A 19470-nucleotide genomic window follows, 5' to 3' on the forward strand; every position below is an offset into this window, starting at 1 on the left:
TTGTCGCCTGAAGTAAACTGTCTCTCTTACTTAGCGGAGTCCTGTGTCTGGCCTTGGCATTCCTGATGCCATTTTACCCATCCGCTCCCAGGCCCAAGATCAGATTTAATCTGGTGTGGAGTCTTCTTCCTATTAGCAACTCTATTGGTGTTATACCTGTAGCTGCATGACAGGCAGTCCTATAATCAAATAGGAACCAGGACAGTTTGGTATTAGTGAAGCTATAGTTATAAGCCTGCCATCAAAGTTTGGTCTGCTCTTTCTGCCAGACCACTGAATAATGGATGGTAAGCAGCTGTTCTTACATATTGAATATTAGATTTTAGGAAACACTCAAATTCCCTGCTGGTAAACCATGGCCTGTTATCTGGGCATCAAATTGTGGATGAGCCTATGCAAGGACCTGCATTGTCAATGTGTAATTGAGTCCAGGGTTTATCTGGTCATTCCCACGAATGTTAGGGAGGTGCTTGTTGTAATTTTTGTCTTTGTGGCATTCTGGGCATTGCCCCATCAATGCAGCTATGTTGTCATCTGATCCTGTCCACCAGAAATAACTTTTCACCCGCATCTTCATTTTGAAAACCTCTGGATGACACTGGAGTTAAGCCAGTACTTGGTGACTATCTTTGCTCAGGACAAACCACTCTTCCTCCCCATAATAGGCCATATTCTACAGATCCAGAAAGGTTTCAAATCTGGTAGTGGCAGCCCTTTGGTTTCCCCATCACTACCAACTGTTTAAAACCATTATGGGCTCTTCCAATGGTGGTACAATCTGGCGGTGTATCTGCCAACAGGAGGAGACTCAATACATCTGCATTTGCTACTTGGCCTCCTGGATGGTGTTCCAACTTGTAATTATACTCACTAAATATTAAAGCCCACTGTTGAATTCAGTCTGAAACTATGGGCAGCACTTCCTTTTCTTTTTTAAGTAGATCCAGCAAGGGTTTGTAGTCCATCATTATTACAAATTTATGCCCATATTGGTATTGAGGGAACCTCTTGACTCCAAATATGACTACATAACCTTCCTTCTTTATTTGGGTGTATTCACACTCTGCATTAGTCAATACTGAAACACTATTGGACATTCTTCTCCATTGGGCCACCCACGAGCTAATACTGCACTGATGCTATACAGAGAGGCATCACATGTCCATACCAGATCTCACTTGGGATCACAGTGTACTGACACCTTACAGGATAACGGCTGTTTCTTCACTTCCCTGAAAGTTATGGTTTGGCTGTGTGACCATTTCCAAGGCTGACCCTTTTCTAAATATTGATGCAAAGGTGGATGGAGGCTAGGTTATGTATGAACTTTGCATAATAATTCATCAGTCCAAGGAAACAACCTAAGCTCCAGTACAGAGCTTTATCTTTATCTTCCAATCGGTGTAATCTGGTCATGTCAACTCTGTAACTTAAGTAGGTCACTGGGGAGCCTGGAGCACACATTTTTCCTTTCGGAGGCATAGACCCACCTTGGAGAAACATTGTCGAAGGGCTATGTCCAATTTCTCTAAGTGTTCCTCACTGATCCTCTCTGATATTAGCACATCATCTAGGAAGGATGTTGTGAAATTTGAAAGGGTTCAGAAAATATCTACAAATACGTTGCCAGGGTTGGAGGGTTTGAGATACAAGGAGAGGTTGAATAGGCTGGGGCTAATTTCCTTAGAGCTTTGAAGGCTGAGGGGTGACCTTATAGAGGTTTATAAAATCATGAGGGGCATGGATAGGGTGAATAGAGAAGGTCTTTTCCCTGGGGTGGAAGAATGCAGAACTACAGGGCATAGGTTTAGGGTGAGAGGGGAAAGATTTAAAAGAACCTAAGGGGAAACTTTTCCATGCAGATGGAGGTGTGTGTATGGAATGAGCTGCCAGAGGAATTGGTGGAAGCTGGTACAATTACAAAATGTAAAAGGCATCTGGATGTGTATATGAATAGGAAGGGTTTAGGAAGTGTTGACAAATAGGACTAGATTAATTTAGGATATCTGGTCGGCATGGATGAGTCTTTTCACAGTTGTACGTTTCTAAGACTCTATGATTAAAATAGCAATCTGGAGTAGACTCTAAAATGTTCTCCATCATTCACTGAAAAATTGCACAGCTGACGTTACCACAAATGGTAGTCTTATATATAGGGACAAGCCTTTATGGGTATTAATTGTAGCATGTATCTGGGAATCTTCATCTAATCGCAGTTGTAAGTATGCAAGTACAGCTTTGTGAAGGACAGCCCCTGTCGGCTTTGCATATAAATCCTCTATGTGAGGTATTTATCCAACTGTGAAAAGCAGTTTACTGTTTATTTCAAGTCCCCTTTATTTTAAAGGTGAACCGATACAATGGGCTTCACAATCAGTATGACTGGTGCTGCCCATTCTGCTAACTGGACTGGTGTGAAGATTTGCTTTCCAGCCTTCTGATTTCTGTCTCTGCTTTTGTCCCTAAGGCAAATGGCACTGGGGAGGCCTTGCAGAATCATGGAATTGCTTCCTGGTCAACATGCCAGATGGTATTGGCTCCTTTGGTAGACCCTAGACCTTTTTGGAAAAACTTCCACATATTAATTAGGACTTCACTCAGGCAGCCATTTTCTAAATCAAATAATGTTGCGTCAATGGATGTGAATCTTTTCCAACGAATTTCATCCCTTTGAGCTTGGACCTGAGCCTTTTACTACAAATAGAGGTAACTGAACCAGCTGCTTCTCATAAGAGACTGGAACTGAAGTTGAACCTTAAATTTGCAGAAGTTCCCTGGTATAGGTTCTAAGTCTAGCTGACATCTTGCACAAACTTAAGGATTGGAGTCCTGAGCAAATTTTGTTAAAGATTGTTTCTGCTATCACTGAAATGGCCACTCTAGTAATCAACCTCCATGAGGACCAGCTGACTACATAACCAGATGGTTAGTCTGATTGATTCTGATCTGGATGTTGGTAAGCAACTGTTCCAAACCAGATGTAGGTGGACTAGCCAGCATGCACACTCTCCTGCAAATCAGCCAATGAGTTCTTTTACTCAATTTCAGTCAGTTGGATTTCTTTTGCTATCTCAAGTCCACATACTGGTGGCAACTACAATGGCTTGCTAGCCGGCATCCTGAAGAATGTTTTAACCATTTGGCAGAGGCTTGGGTTTGTTTTGGGCTTTTGCAGTGGACCTTAAGTCCTTCTGTTCAGAATAAGTCTTGAGTGAAGCTACGCAATTGCCTTCGTTCAAGTGGTGTTCCCAAGCTCAGTCTGGTGGGCGAGGGTGTCCACATCTATCGGGATACCTGCAATTTATGTACCTTACTTGCCCCATTTTTCAATGATAAGGCCAGGTATAAAGCCTGTTTGAAGATCAGTTGGGCTTCAACTATTAGGTGCTTTTTCATGGTCATATCATTCATCCCATACACCAAACCAACTCTCAGATCTCATTAAGGATTGATCCAAAGTCACATGTCTCTGCCAATAGTCTTAATCTCGTCACAAATCCTGATCCAGATTCCTCAACTGGCCAAGCAAAACCAATTGTGTCTCAAAATTAGAGGAGGCTTGGGGACGTAATATTTCTTAGCTAAATCTGTTAATTCTTGAAAGGTTTTGGTAGTTGTGGGTACCCCAAGGAAAGTTAGGCAAACTACTGAAAAAGCTGGCAGGAGAATACCCATTTCTTTTTATCTGCCCCAAAATCATTTGCTGGAAAAAATTAACGCATTCTTTCCACATACTAGGTCCAGTCTTCAATGGCAGGATTAAACAAGTCAAGCTTCCCAAATAACGGCATGATGCCAGAAATGCTTACCCCAACTCAAAGACTGTTACGATCAAATTTCTTCAGGAGTGTGCTTTTCCCTCATCACCACTGAAATAACTCCACAGCGGTCGGTATCCTGTTACCAAGTCACCCTTCATTGAAGAAGCCTTGACACTGATCCAGCTCCCTTGGAGCCAGCTGTCAGAGTGAACAGGATGTTTGCCACTCCAATTTTTTTTAATCCCCTGACTAATTCACCATTTATTTACATGTGTACTTTACTGAGACACTACAACCAAAATTGTGTCCTTAATCTGTAAAGGTTCCTCAGTATAGGTTCTTAGTCTAGCTGAGATCTTATGCAAACTTAAGGGTGAGAGTCCAGAGCAAATCTAGTTCTGAGATCACTGGTCTGGCCACACCTCCATTAGCCTTTGAGTACTTGTGGTACCTGAATACTAACTTTTATAACTCACGCACTCGAAATCTGAGATCTCTGAGGCCCGTCAAGCCTGCACTTGTATTCGTTTAGATCATGGCTGATCTTATTGTGGTCTCAGTCCCACTCTTCTGTCTGTTCCACACAACCTTTGACTCCCTTGTGCAAACATTTTCAATTTTTGTATTAATGGAGCTAATCATTAGACAAACGATGCATCAGTCTTTATCAACAGTTTGCAAATTTAAATCTAAGTGTACGATACAGTTTAAACTATATAGAAGCAGTGCTGATATCCATAAATGTTGCACTTAAGAGGAGTGGTACAACTGAGACCAGTTATGTAGATATTGCATTGAACATCCCAAAGCACTGCACCACTGGTGTCATAACTTTTGGTCACTTCCCACTTCGGCAGGAAAAGAAATCCAACAATCATATGTCACCAACAGAAACACACTATGGTTATTTATCCAAGCACCGTTTATTGGATTTTACGACAGGTATGTGTAAATTGGCCTCTGCATTTGACAAGTTATTTCCATTCAGAGTAATTAATTGTACATGAAATGCTTTGGGACATTTCTGAAATGTGATTACACATTATATAAATGCAAGACTATTCTTCATTCACTCATCCCTAGAGCTTTTCATTCTATTACATGATGCTTCTACACCACCAAAACAAATTAATCTGTCAGTTGTCTCACTGACTGTCTATTGTTTCTCCCTGCAAAAACAAGAGTGGTTACATTTCAGAAATAATTAATTGACTATGAATCACTTTGGGACATTGTGAGGATGTAAGTAGTATCATATAAATGCAAATTGTCTCTTTGCTATGAATACTATTCCGTTCACTTGTAAGAACCATATCCAAATAGAGTAATAATCCTTGGAGTCTTTGACTCTTTGGGTTGTACTATATTGACTAGTTTTAGTTTTATTCCTTTTTAAAAAATACTTACACTTTTCTCCTCAATTAAAAAAAGTTACCTATTGTTATAGTGTTCTGTTCATATCTCATTATGCAAAATGGGGGAGTGATGACGTAGTGATATTGTCGCTGGACTGGTAATCCAGAAACCCAAGTAACGTTCTTAGGACCCAAGTTGTGGAAGTTGTATTTAAAAATAAAAATCTGGAATTAAAACTCTAATGGTCTTGATTGTCATTAAAAGTCATCTGGTTCACTAATGTCCTTGAGGGAAGGAATTCTGATGTCCTTTCCTAGTCTGGCCTACATGTGACTCCAGACCCACAGCAATGTGGTTGACTCTCAACTGCCCTCTGGACAATTAGGGATGGGCAATGAATGCTGGTGCAGCCAGCGATGCCACAGCCTGTGAATGAATAAAAAAATTCATTTTGGCAAGGAAAATTGCTCTCCTTACCTGTTCTGGCCTACTTGGGACTCCACACCTACAGCAATGTGACAGCATCTTTACTGTCCTCTAAAATGGCCTAGCAAAGCTTTCAGTTCAAGATCAATTAGGGATGGACAAGAAATTTTGGCCCAGTGACAGACACATACCATGAGTGAATTTAAAAAAAAACAAACATTTCATTGTTAGTTTTGTTTGATCCCATATTTGTATTAAATGGGCCTCCACTAACAATCCGTTAAACAAAATTGCCTGGGCTTTCATGGAATCAGGGAGATTCCTTGGTTGATGTAAGTCACAGCCAGGACCAAAGGCCCTGGCTTTCCAATTTTCATGATCACCTTTTTAAGGATGCAGGTCCCTCATGGCCCACCTGGGAAGCTACCTCACTTGCTCACTGTGGCTCCTCATGCCAAGCCATGGCACTTTCATGCCCATTACTTCCCTAGGGACTGCATAAAACTAATGACCTGACAGTCACAATAGGAGGTGTAAAAAAGGCAGTCACAGAGTCATAAGAGATGTATAGCACAGACACAGACCCTTCGGTCCAACTCGTTTATGACGACCATATATTCCAACCTAATCTAGTCCCATTTGCCAGCACTTGGCCCATATCCCTCTAAATCTTCCTATTCAGATACCCAACCAGATGCAGTCTTCAGTTGATCCTTTCAACTTTGAAGCAATAACTGATTTTACTAAAAGACCAATAAAAATGATGATCATTCACACATTTTATTAAGAGGTGAAACTGTAAGCACTAAAATTATATCTTGTGCAGATAAACTTTGGGCAATTGACAATAGAACAGAGAATTGGAGCTGTTAATCAAGAAAACATTTCTCTGTGGCATAGATATTTCATTAATCAAATGGATCTCCCAGGGCTTAGGGCGTGGAGAGACAATATTGACATGAATGTGGCATACAGAACATGTTTTTTTGTGGGGGGGTGGGGTGTGGGGGGTGGGCAGGGAGAGAAATTGGAGGAATGCTGAAGACTGAAGGAATTTTTTTTGTTTTTCTTTTGAAAAAACTTCAACACAGTGCTCCACACTGACCACAGAGATGGCCAGCACAATTCCTACAGTACTCTACCACCTTAAACGAAGATCACAACTTGCTGGTCACAGTCTCCCAGGCTGAGCTTGTGGAAAACGCTGTGCTGCCAAAACCTAGAGTGAATACCAAGTTTTATTTTTTTCATTATAACAGAGACAACGATACATACCAGTGAGACATTCGTTTTAAAAACAATGAACTTTGGCAACCATCTGCTTTTTTTCCCCAAATTTGAACACTTGACACTTACACAATTGACCACCATCGCCTCCATCTCCCTGCTCCTCCTCCCCCAACCCCCAATCCACCATCCTTCACCCCCATCCACCCATAAAACACCATATCTTCTGATACTTTTTTACAAGGTTGATCCACAAAGCTTGGTATTTTCCCAACTCCCACAACCTGCCTCATGGATCAAAACTCAGGCCAACATTCCAGCTCTTATCTGTCAAGCGTTTGGCTCCAGTTCTAAATTGCGTCAATGCTGTTCTGGAAATATCTGCTGAGAAATATTTCCAAACTGTTAAGGCAAACCTGTCTACAAACACATGCTCCACCTTCTGGGAAATGGGCCAGATCATTATCAAGAACCTTTTCATGACAATTACCTTAAATCCATGCCCTTCTCTTTTGGAAACAAGGATATTAAACTTAAGTCCTTTGACTAAATTATATGGCAGAATGCAAAACTAGATCACCTACAGTGCTGCAAGCTTTACAAAATTAATCAGCAATACATAAAATATGCTTTAACTTGGATATAGAACTGACTAAAATGGTAGGACACAGAGGATGATGGTCTAGGGTTGCTCTTCAGAGTGGAGGCCCTGTCCAGTGGTGTGCTACAAGGATCAATGCTGGGTCTGCTGCTTATTGTCATTTATATAAATGATTTGGATGTGAACATAGGAGGCATAGTTAGTGAGTTTGTCAGAGACAGTATAATTGGAGGTGTAGCAGACAGCCAAGAAGGTTACCTCAGATTGCAAAGGATCTTGATTAGAAGGGACAATGTGCTGAGGAGTGGCAGATGGAGTTTAATTTAGATATATGTGAGGTGCTGCATTTTGAAAAGACAAATCAGGGCAGGACTTGTACACACAGGTACTGGAGAATGTTGCTGAACAAAGAGATCTTTGACGGCTGGTTCATAGTTCCTTGAAAGTGTAGTCACAGGTAGATAAGATAGTGAAGAAGGTGTTTGGTATGTTTGTCTTTATTGGTCAGTGCATTGAGTATATTCAGGATGTTGGTTAGGCCACTTTTGGAATATTGTGTGCAAATCTGGTGTCCCTCCTATAGGAAGGATGTTGTGAAACTTGAAAGGGTTAAGAAAAGATTTACAAGGATGTTGCCAGGGTTGGAAGGTTTGAGCTAGTGGGAGAGGCTGAATAGGCTGGGGCTGTTAATTCCAGAGCATCAGAAGCTGAGGGGTGACATTACGGAAGTTATAAAATCATGAGCGGCATATAGAGGGTGAATAGCCAAAGTCTTTTCCCCAGTGTAGGGGAGTCCCAAACTAGAGGGCATAGGTTTAATGTGAGAGGGGTAAGAGGTAAAGGGACATAAGGGGCAACCTCTTCATGCAGAGGGTGGTGCGTGTATAGAATGAGCTGTCAGAGGAAGTGGTGGAGGCTGGTACAATTACAACATTGCAAAGTATCTGGATGGGTGTATGAATAGGAAGGGTTTAGAAAGATTGCTGGCAAATGACACAAGATTAATTTCGGACATCTGGTTGGCATGGACACGTTGGATCAAAAGGTCTGTTTCTATGCTGTACAGCTCTATGCCTAGGACTCTATTCGAAATAAATGCTTATTCATATAAAGTCTCAAATAAACAAGAGAAATATGCAAATTAAATCTAATACAGGGTGAAATGTTCCTCTTTAAATTTAGAAAAGGCTAATTTTTATGCCTCAGAAATAACAAAATGCAATCAAAATTATTTATTCAGCACATTAACTGGTGATAATATTTGAAATATAACAGACATTTCTGGAATACATCAATGTATACATACAAATGTATCCTTTTTCTATATTCCCTGGCAATTGTGTTTGTGTAGGAGAAAGTGAGGACTGCAGATGCTGGAGATCAGAGCTGAAAATGTATTGCTGGAAAGGTGCAGCAGGTCAGGCAGCATCCAAGGAGCAGGAAAATCGATGTTTCAGGCATGAGCCCTTCTTCAGGATTCCTGAAGAAGGGCTCATGCCTGAAACATCGATTCTCCTGCTCCTTGGATACTGCCTGACCTGCTGCGCTTTTCCAGCAACACATTTTCAATTGTGTTTGCGTAGGAAGGGTTGGAGGTGGAAACCAAATATTTTCATTGTACTTGCTTCACTTCCAAGTCAAGTTTTTAATATTTCTCTGTGTCTTTTTCCAATAGTTCAACTATAGCATAACCGAACAGTAAAGCATGCAAAAAAAATTGCAAGTGCAGTTACTGCAAATTCAGTTTCCCAAATTTCTCCTCTGATTGATGAGATTCCTCAAATATCTTATTGAAAGCCTGGTTAGGATAGCAATACCAAAGATACATTATTAACCTGTAAATCCAAAAAACAATAGACTCCCTGAGAAGTATCTATGATGGCTGCCATTTACTTTTGCTGTCAGCAGCAATGATATCATTGGAGCTCAGTCATTTACACAATGAATTTCCTCTAATGGCAAGCATTTTCCACTTGAGGCAATCCCATAAATTAAGGAAGAGATTAAAATATGAAGCTTTGGTCTTAGTTTAATGGATTTGCACATTTCACTTCAAACATATTATGCATTAATGATCCAGATCTAGCAGCATTTATAATAAACAGTTCTGAGCTTCTTTTCCAAACTATTAATATTTATAAGCAGAACAGTGCACTTCCTTTGCAGGAAAACTTCCTGTGATCTATGCCAACTTTGGCTGGTTAAGTACATTGTAGAAGAGATGTTTGATAGGAAACTTAACAGATGTGTCCAAAATCATTATCCATCTGGACCAAATTGATAGGGATAAACTTTTGCCATTGGTCAAAGTTGACATCCAAAGGAGATGGATTGAAAATGATTGGTTTAAAAAAATAACAGGAGGAAAAACTTTTTAATGCAGAAAGTGATTAGAATCTGAAGTGCACTGTTCTTGAGTGTGGAGGTGGCAAATTCAATTGTGCTTTCTAAAAATGATTTGGATTGTCTGAAGAGAAAAAAAATAACAAGGTTACAGAGAAATGGTTCTAACTGGTAGCTCTTACTTACAGCCATGAAACACATCACAGGCTTAATGGCCTCCTTCTACACTGTATCCATTCTATGATAAAAATTGGTATGATGGCTGTGAAATTTCATTTCAATTAAGAGCAGTACTGTGAAATATCAGTTCTGCCACCTGCAGCTGAGTTCTTGAAGCAACTTAAATGAAAGGGTCTCTTGGGATGAGATTGTACAATTGATTTTGGGTTCAATCCCCAAACCAGTTAGGTTTTAGCCACGATTTGGAAATTGAGGATTCACACTTGAAATGTGTGCATCTGTCTTTGCTTTAGGGGGTGGCACAGTAGCTCAGAGGTTAGCACTGCTGCCTCACAGTGCCAGGGATCTGGGATCAATTCTAACTTAGGTGACTATCTGTGTGGAGTTTGAACATTCTCCCCATGTCCGGATGGGTTTTCTCCGGGTGCTCCAGTTTCCTTCCACAGTCCAAAGATGTGTAGGTTAGGTGAATTGGTCATGCTAAATTGTCCGTAGTGCTCAGGGTGAGATTGAGTGCAATGGTTTTATGAAAATGTAGAGTATTAGGCTTGGGGAGCAGGTCTAGATGGGATACTCTTCGAATGTGGTGGACTTGTTGGGCCAAATGGCCGGTTCTCACACTATAGGGATTCTATGATGATGATCTTGCAAATGAAATTCTATCTTTGGTTGCTCACTATATTGCATTAAAAACTATCAACAGTGATCAGTTTCCAGATGACTAAAAGCAAAAATCCAAATTGTTGTTAATTATTTGAAAAAGGAAGCTTGAATTAAATTAATAAAATTACAATAGATGATTTACCAAGAGTGAAAATATTAAATCTCTGAAGAAATTGAAATGGAATAATGCAAAATGGTGAAAAGCCACATTAAACAGGACAAACTGCTAATTCCCCTCCTTTTGAAAAACCCATCATTCTGATTGATTGCTAACAAATATGCAGTCTCTCCACACGCCATCCATTATGCAAAGTACTCACGCATTTCTGCAAACAACTGTCTCCTTTCTGCCATGGTATTTTCTTTTCTACCACGCTCTTCAATCATTCTAAAAGGACACAAACCAAAACAAAGGAAGCAGTCATCACTTTCTATTTCCAGATAATTTTTACAGAAGATAGGATGTTTTTCCAGCATATTCAAGACCATATTTAAGCTGTAACAAAGAAACGTTGCACTAAAATATATTTATTGATTTTTGAAATTCAAACACCTACAGTAAAATATCCTTAGAATATACTTGGCAATATAGGCAAAGCAGTGACACAGCCAGTTAATGCTTCAACATGCTGTTTCATTGAATGGTAGAATGTAGACTTGCAACAGTGATTCCCTGCAAATCAATTTAATGAAAATCAGCAACTCGAGCAAGATGCTTCTTCAGGAAAAAAAAAGGAAGAACAAAAAAGGAATTAAAAAATTACAAGACATTCGACCCAACTTTTGTGCACCTCCGATTACCAACAGCAAATATAGACAGAGCCCATTTGACATAAAATATTCATTCCATGAATGAGTAAAGATACAATAGATTAAAATCACATGATAATTACAGAAATTTAAGCTCATTTGTACAATTTTGTTTCATTCATCTAGACAGATTCTGATGACCCCCACCACAGCATCTAATGTTTATTTTTTGGCAAATCCTTTGGCGCGCTACGCTGGAGATTCCGCATGGTCTTGTAACTCCCACTTATGAGGAATAATGACTGCTTAGCCAATTGGAAAATCTAGTCCATCATTTCCAGGATCATATTTGAGGCATTCCAACTCTAATCAAACTCTAACTGGAAATATGTTTCCAATTCTTGAACAAGTTTTGAATCAATTTCCACGGTTTACCTTGAGCAATCTATCAACCCTCCATCAATACCTTTGAACTGAATTAATAACTGGTTTGGAATATTAACAAAAGCCTTTAGATGCTGAGATAAATCTTATTCTGGAGTTTACAATGGTCTATTTGGATTTTCACTTCCTCAAATAAAGATTTCCCTTTTAAGCCCACGTATACTGAATTTTTTCCTTATTTTAATTCTCTTCCCTTTTCTCATAGCGATTGCTGCTGTTAGTTAGATTATCTGAAAAGGTAAATGATTCTTAGTTTAACTTGCTCAGTTCTGTTAACAGTGATGAAATCCAACATGCACGGGCAGTGCTGAAAGGCTTGTTTCTGTACCATATATCTAAACGTGACTATCCAATTTTAAAAATGGGATGAAAGAGTTGCCATTGCTTATGTCTGTTGTGTCACTGTTTTAACACTGAAACAGACTAAATTGTGCACAATCTCCTGATACTTTCCACAGTCTATTGACCCCCTGCAATGAAGGTCACTGCCTCACAAGACTAACTCACAAAACAGTCTTTTCTTTGACTAGCAAAACTACAGGGGTAGCACATCAAGATAGAAAGGTCATTTAGAACTGAGATGTGGAGAAATGTCTTCCCAAAGAGGGTGCTGAAGCTTGGAATTCTCTGCCCCAGAGGGTTATGTTAAAACATCACTTAATATATTTAAATGCTGAGATCGACAGAATTTTGAACTCTCAAAAGAATATATGAGAAGGTGGAGTTGAAGTGTAATTGAAGCAGAAGATGGTTGTATGGAATAGCAGAGCAGGCTCACATAGGAATATGGGGGCTGTTGCTCCTACTTATTTTTACTTTCACTTAGCAATTTTGAACAGTCTGCTCCATTCGATGTTGGGTAATCTTCCCTTCCTTTTGTTTGTTCACAGGAACCCAACTCTCCCACATTTTGCAAAACAAATTGGTGCTGATTTGTTCTGACATTCATATCATTATACAAACCGTCAACCCTCTCCACCCTCATCAGTTCCATTAGAAATAAGAAAGCAAGTTGCAGCAGAGGAATACGAAAACAGAAATTTAAACAGAAATATCAATGTATATCTTCAGTTCTTTGGTGAACTTTCCTCAATTTTTTTATGGTTCCACATGGAATACTCCAAATCTTTAAGCTCTTGGATGGGGAGGGATGAACTGGCTCAACTTCTGTATTTATCCAACTTCCTAATTCATTGCAACAATTTAAAAATGGATCCCTCCCCTTGTGAATACCTTTCTCACAAACTCATAAGAACATATGTGTTAAAAGGAACTGATTTAATAAGGTTTTGTGATAACGAAGAATAAGTTCATTCATTATTAAATGCAGAAAAGTTGAATAACATAATACACATACACACAGAATAAGAGGCAAGTCCAAAAATATAAAGGTTTAGAAAAAAAGATTTTTTTGAATTATTCACAAAGAGTGGATAGTTGAAAGTGACAGCATTTGCAGTGGAGATTATTGGTAGAATTCATGTTGGAATTTGTTAGTTGATTTCAATATTCTTAGTTTTGGTGAATGGTTGAGATTCTGTTTCCTGCTCTGATTCCTTTAAACTGTAACTGATTTCCAGCATTCAGGCTGAGACAGAGACCTTTGGTTATCCTGTTCCATTTTGTCTAGTTTGCCAGGTAGCTGATTTCTACCAGTCAGGGTGGGAGACTCCCTTTACCTAAAAAATATGATGACTAGGTGATAGCTCTTTGAGTGTGACCTTTGCAAAACACAAAGAAACGCTCAAATCAAGGCTGGTGTACATCAATAACTTCAGCTCTTCAGTCACAATTCTATTCCAGTAGAACTGAAACTGGCTTTTTAACCCCTGTACTTGGGCATGTTTTAAATAGAAAAACAGAAAATATGTTCGCAATTTGGGACAAAATCCATAGGGCATAGCATGCTAATGAGCAGAAGGTCATCAGCCTCTCGTTATCCTTGTAGGCACAAGCAATCACAATCCAGTCCGTTTTGATTTGTGTCTTCCACCTTTGAAAGGTTTTATTTGAATTTCATCCACATGGGTCACTGTTCCTTGTTCCACACTGGACTTAAAAATTGACCTCATGTAAAAATCAATCCCCTACGTTTTGCCAAAAAGTCTGGAATCTTCCATATATCCTGTGGAAAAGTCAACCCTAGCTCTTCACAGAAAACAGATCTACATTTATGAGTCAAGGTATTATCCTGTCCATAAATGTTACAATGAGGAAATTTTTTTTGTGCTATTATATTTTGATGTACAATTTATTCCAACATTAAGTTACGGATTTCTTAAGTTCATTATCGAACAAGTACTATAATTAGTATTATGTTTCTATTTCACTTTTTGTATGTTTAAATAAAAGCTTACTAATTCATTTTTGTTTCTATTATCTTTGTTCGGTAATTACTGTAATTCATTGTTTTATTTTCTTTATTTATTAAGAGATCAATTCTGTTTTTGCTAATGATATGATATTTTGGAGTATAGCAAGAATTTCAGCCCCTCAAAAGTAATATCTTTGTAATAGTCGACCCCATAAATGTAATCTTAAAAAAAGTCCAAAAGTACAACTTCTCCAGAATATATACTTTAATTTACATTCAAAGTCCTTTTTAGCTGTATCAGCCACCTTTTAAAAAACACTTTTGGAATTCCAAGTTAAAAAGCAATGCCCATAGTATTTGAAATAACTCCACAGAGGTCAGTATCCTGTCACCAAGTTCACCCTCCATTTATAGGTGCACAGTACATGCACTCTGACCAACCAGTTCAGAGCCAGTCCTTACTGAGTGGAATCTCTGACATTCTTATTTACCTGTATATCTATCTGCCAGAACTCTTTGACTGGCCCAGGTTAATAACCCCAATCATTAAGGGGACTCATACTCAATGAGATCCATTTGGCCAATTGCGTTCCAATCACCACAGTACTTCAGGATTCTAACCCATGATTGTGACTACTTGACAAGAGTATTTTGGAGCATAATTGAAAGAAGTCTGCAATGAGAACATGGAATAGCAGCAAAAAGGGCATAAATGCCTGCTTCAATGGATGACCTTAGAAAAGACAACTGCATGCTACTGTTCAGTGCACCTGATTACTTATTTGTGAACAATGCCCAACAATGTTGAAAAGTAGGGGTAGGTTATGGACCAGTCCTGATCTCCTCAAAATATTTAAGGTGGTAGCTTATATTCAACGTTTCCTTATTTTAATGGCAAATTTAAATGGCAAATTGTGTTCCAGATATAATACAATTAGTCAAACTACTTGACAACCAAAGAAAGAGGAATTTAGAATAACTGAAATATTGGAAATGTTAACCAAATGATAGATAAAGTAACTATTACTAATTAACTGTTCCAATACCTTAACATCCCATAAATACACTTCTTGGCAAAAACGCAAATTCAGACACAAATTTTCACTTGCAGTTCTCCAATCCAGGAGGAAAAAACGTCAAAAGAAAATTCTGAGAGAGTAGCATCCAGGAGACATTTATTGTAGCTTCCAACAAGATCGAAACAAAGCATAGAAATTCTGATCTTTAAGAGATGGCCACACCCATTCAAGCTGCTTAAAAAAAGCCAAGGCTTCCCAAGTTGCTTACTCAAGTGGTTTTTACTTGCCAGCTCCTTACCTCTCTTTCAAACTCTCTCTTAAAAGGAATTAGGACAAAATAACCTGGATGTAGATTTGTTCGCTGAGTGGAAGGTTTGTTTTTAGATGTTTCATCAACACACTAGGTAACATCATCAGTGAGCCTCTGGAAAAAGCACTGGTGGCATGGCCCGCTTTCTATTTATGTGCTTAGGTTTCCTTGGGTTGGTGATGTAATTTCCTGTGGTGACATTTTCTCAGTGGGTGGTAAATGGGATCTAAGTCAACATGTTTGTTGATAAAGTTCCAGTTGGAATGCCATGCTTCTAGGAATTCTCATGCATATCTGTTTGGCTTGTCCTAGGATGGATGTGTTGACCCAGTCATAGAGATGTATAGCATGGAAACCGACCCTTCGGTCCAACTTGTCCTTGCCGACCAGATATCCCAACCCAATTTAGTCGCACCTACTAGCACCTGGCCCATATCCCTGCAAACCCTTCATATTCCAAAAGCAACCAGAGGCCTTTTAAATGTTGCATTTGTACTAGCCTCCACTGCTTCCTCTGGCAGCTTATTCCATACATGTACCACCCTCTGCGTGAAAAGGTTGCCCTTTAGATCTCTTTTATATCTTTTCCCTCTCTCACTAAACCTGTGCCCTATAGGTCTCCACTCCCCCACCCCAGGGAAAAAAAAGTCTGTTTATCCTATCCATGCCCCTCATGATTTTATAAACCTCTACAAAGTCACCCCTCAGCCTCTGATGCTCCAGGGAAAACAGCCTAGCCTATTCAACCTCTCCCTATAGCTCAAATCCTCCAACCCTGGCAACATCCTTGTAAATCTTTTCTGAACCCTTTCAAGTTTCATAACATCTTTCTGATAGGAAGACCAGAATTGCACGCAATGTTCCAACAGTGACTTAACCTAGGTCCTGTACAGCCGCAACATGACCTCCCAACTTTTATACTCAATATTCTGACCAATAAAGGAAAGCATACCAAACACCTTCTTCACTATCCTATCTACGCGCAACTCCACTTTCAAGGAGCTATGAACCTGCACTCCAAAGTCTCTTTGTTGAGTGACACTCTCGAAGACCTTACCATTAAGTGTATAAGTCTTACTAAGATTTGCTTTCCCAAAATGCAGCATCTCACACTTATCTAAATTAAACTTCAGCTGCCACTCCTCAGCCTATTAGCTCATCTGATCAAGATCCCGTTGTAATCTGAGGTAACCTTCTTCGCTGTCCACTGTACCTCCAATTTTGGTGTCATCTGCAAACTTACTATTCCTCTTATGTTCACATACAAATCATTTATATAAATGATGAAAAGTAGTTGACCCAGCACCAATCCTTGTCGAAGTGGTGTCCTTCTTCATCTGTATGCAAGGATACTAATGAGAGTGGGTCATGTCTTTTTGTGGCTAGTTGATGTTCATGTATTCTGGTGGCTAGTTTTCTACCTGTTTGTCCAATGTTGTGTCTGTTACAGTTCTTGCAAGGTATTTTGTAAATGACATTAGTTTTGATTGTTGCCTTTATCGGGTCTTTCAAGTTCATTAGCTGCTGTTTTAGTGTGTTGGTGGGCTACCATGATGCCAAGAGATTTGAGGAGTCTGGCAGTCATTTCCGAGATGTCTTTGATGTAGGGGAGAGTGGCTAGGGTTTCTGGATGTGTTTTGTCTGCTTGTTGGGGTTTGTTGCTGAGAAATCGGCAGACTGTGTTCATTGGGTACTCATTCTTTTCAAATACACTATATAATTGATTTTCCTCTGCTCTGCATAGTTCCTTTGTGCTATAGTGTGTGGTGGGACTGGGACAACACATCCATCCTAGGACAAGTCAAACAGAGACATGCACGAGAATTCCTAGATGGATGGCATCCCAACTGGAATTCTATTAACAAACACATTGACTTGGATTCAATTTACCACCCCCTGAGAAGAACAGGAACTGACATCGCCAACCCCAAGGAAACGTAAACACATAAATAGAACTTCATCCGGAGGCTCATGATAATATTACCTAGTATGGTGACAAAATGTCTGAAAATAAACCTTCCAGTTCAGCAAGCAAACCTACATCCAGAACCTCAACCAGAGCTACAAATCTTCTCAAAACTCGCTAACAAAATAACCTCTTAAAAAGCACAGCATTGTCATAGGTTCACAACCAACTTACATGGAACTATTGCAAAGGTCTTGTACACAGTGCAGTCATGGAGTATATTGACTCCACTATGTTCAATATATGGGGCTTTATTTTGAAAGGTTTTGGTAAAAGACTTGATAGCTTTAATGGAAGCCGAAACTCCTACTATCGGTGCTGGGTTCCAATATTAGGCCAGCAGTTCCAATATTTGTAAGAAAAAAAAAGAAAAGCTTGGGGGGGGGGATTTCCAAAGTGCCCCATTCAGCCTGGAATCAGCAAACAGAATACTGGGCCAATGCGTAATTTCCTGTTATGCGCAACCTGTCTTGGACATTCAGATGTCCAATGTTAACCAGTTAAGTTCTTGCCATCAAGAGCCCTCAGATTTTTCTACTCTGAAAATTCAGAAGTCTCTGCTGGGATAATAGAAGCAGGTTGAGAGATTAACCCAAAATCCGCAACTGACAGTCTGACACTAACATTTAACTTCCGAAATCCAGGAAGAGATAATTGCCTAAAGCAGCAAAAATACAGGTTTGTTCACCCTATAGCGTTACTCTGCGTTAAAGGTGAAACAATTATATGAAGGCAAATAGTGGCCAATTTTAAAATACAATGTTATAGCAAAATAGAGAAAGCTTTGCTTTTCATCAGAAAGTATATATTTTATATCGGATTTACAAACAAAAGGCAGAATAAATATTCATTCCCAATCACTGACATTCTCCCACTATAATTTAAGAAATGCACTCATCCCTCCCAAATATTAACAGAAAGCTACAGTTCCCATTTAGCAATGAATTTGCTTCATGCATTTGATTATACACCTAAAGGTGTTCCACATTTAAAGATGTCTTCTGTAGCTTTTTACAATTGAACTCAGTTTTAATTTTTAGGTCTTTTTTTCCCCTTTAAAATCAAAGTCTCTAGTTTGCAAGACCTTTAAGTGTTTCCAAATTTGCACAAGGTCTCGCTTTGGCACAGATGCTAGGCCCTGTGGCTAGTGTTTACACAGAATTGACTGATGATTTTCCTGCCCAACTGAAAAGAGAATCATTGAAGAAGATGGTTATTTGTGAAAGCGTCAGTGTTGATGAAATGGAGCTCCTCTGGAAATATATGCCTGAGAGAATACATATTTCACTAGAGGTCAAGATGGTACCAGAATTTAAAGGAACTGAAGATTGCCTGACTATTTTGCTTGGTGGGGATGCCACAGGAGATTTTAAGTTTAAGCCTTAGTGTACCAGTCAAAGATACCATAATCATTGAGGGATTCTGCAAAGAAAGCTTGGATGACAGAGGCACTCTTTCAGGAATGGTTCTCTCTGTATGTTACCCCTATCTATAGCATTATCATGCCTGAGAAAAGTATTGCCTTCAAAATATTGTTCCTGTTGGAAAATTGCCTAAGTCTTCTCATCAGCCTTGAAGACATTTCTGAAAATATTAAAAAGATCTTTCTCCTGCCAGCCAATACAATTTCATTGATAGAGTCATTGGATGAGAAAGTAACACCAAAATGCACTGCATTGAAGCTCTAAAATCACCCAAAACCACCTCTACTGAAACGCTTTAGGAGTGTCAAAATATTACCGAAGATATAGCAAACCATGATCACAGGTCACATTGTAAACGGATTCAGCAATCAATGTAGACAGAACACCTGTTCATATGTGGCAGAGTTTGCAGACTGCATATCAGACTTATCAGTCATCTCAGAACCCATAAGCTGAAGTAGAAGCAAGTCATCCTTAAGAGACACCATTGAGTACTGTCTCACTTGACTTTATGCAGTATTTCTGTTAAATTCAATGACTTATTTTGTTTTCTAAATTATTTCAGTTAGGATTGTACAGTGTTGCACATTTATGGCACAGTATTTCAACTTCTAGATTTTTTTGATTGGATAAACCAATATCCTCGTGAATCTAGTTCTGGCATTGATTCTTACAGAAAACTAGGA

The 19470-nt window shown here is 39.2% G+C and overlaps 1 protein-coding gene across 15 annotated transcripts in view; it reads right to left on the reverse strand.

The window, feature by feature from the left end:
- The window catches only part of dtna (dystrobrevin, alpha), a 201165-nt gene that overhangs the window by 150967 nt on the left and 30728 nt on the right, over positions 1–19470 (reverse strand). For all 15 annotated transcript variants that reach the window (XM_060823522.1, XM_060823546.1, XM_060823517.1 and 12 more), the window contains exon 2: positions 10878–10945. In XM_060823522.1, coding sequence (XP_060679505.1) covers positions 10878–10945 — 68 coding nt within the window. The remainder of the gene's footprint in view (positions 1–10877; positions 10946–19470) is intronic.

The sequence above is a fragment of the Hemiscyllium ocellatum genome, chromosome 4 (genome assembly GCF_020745735.1).
Source record: "Hemiscyllium ocellatum isolate sHemOce1 chromosome 4, sHemOce1.pat.X.cur, whole genome shotgun sequence".
NCBI lineage: Eukaryota > Metazoa > Chordata > Chondrichthyes > Orectolobiformes > Hemiscylliidae > Hemiscyllium > Hemiscyllium ocellatum.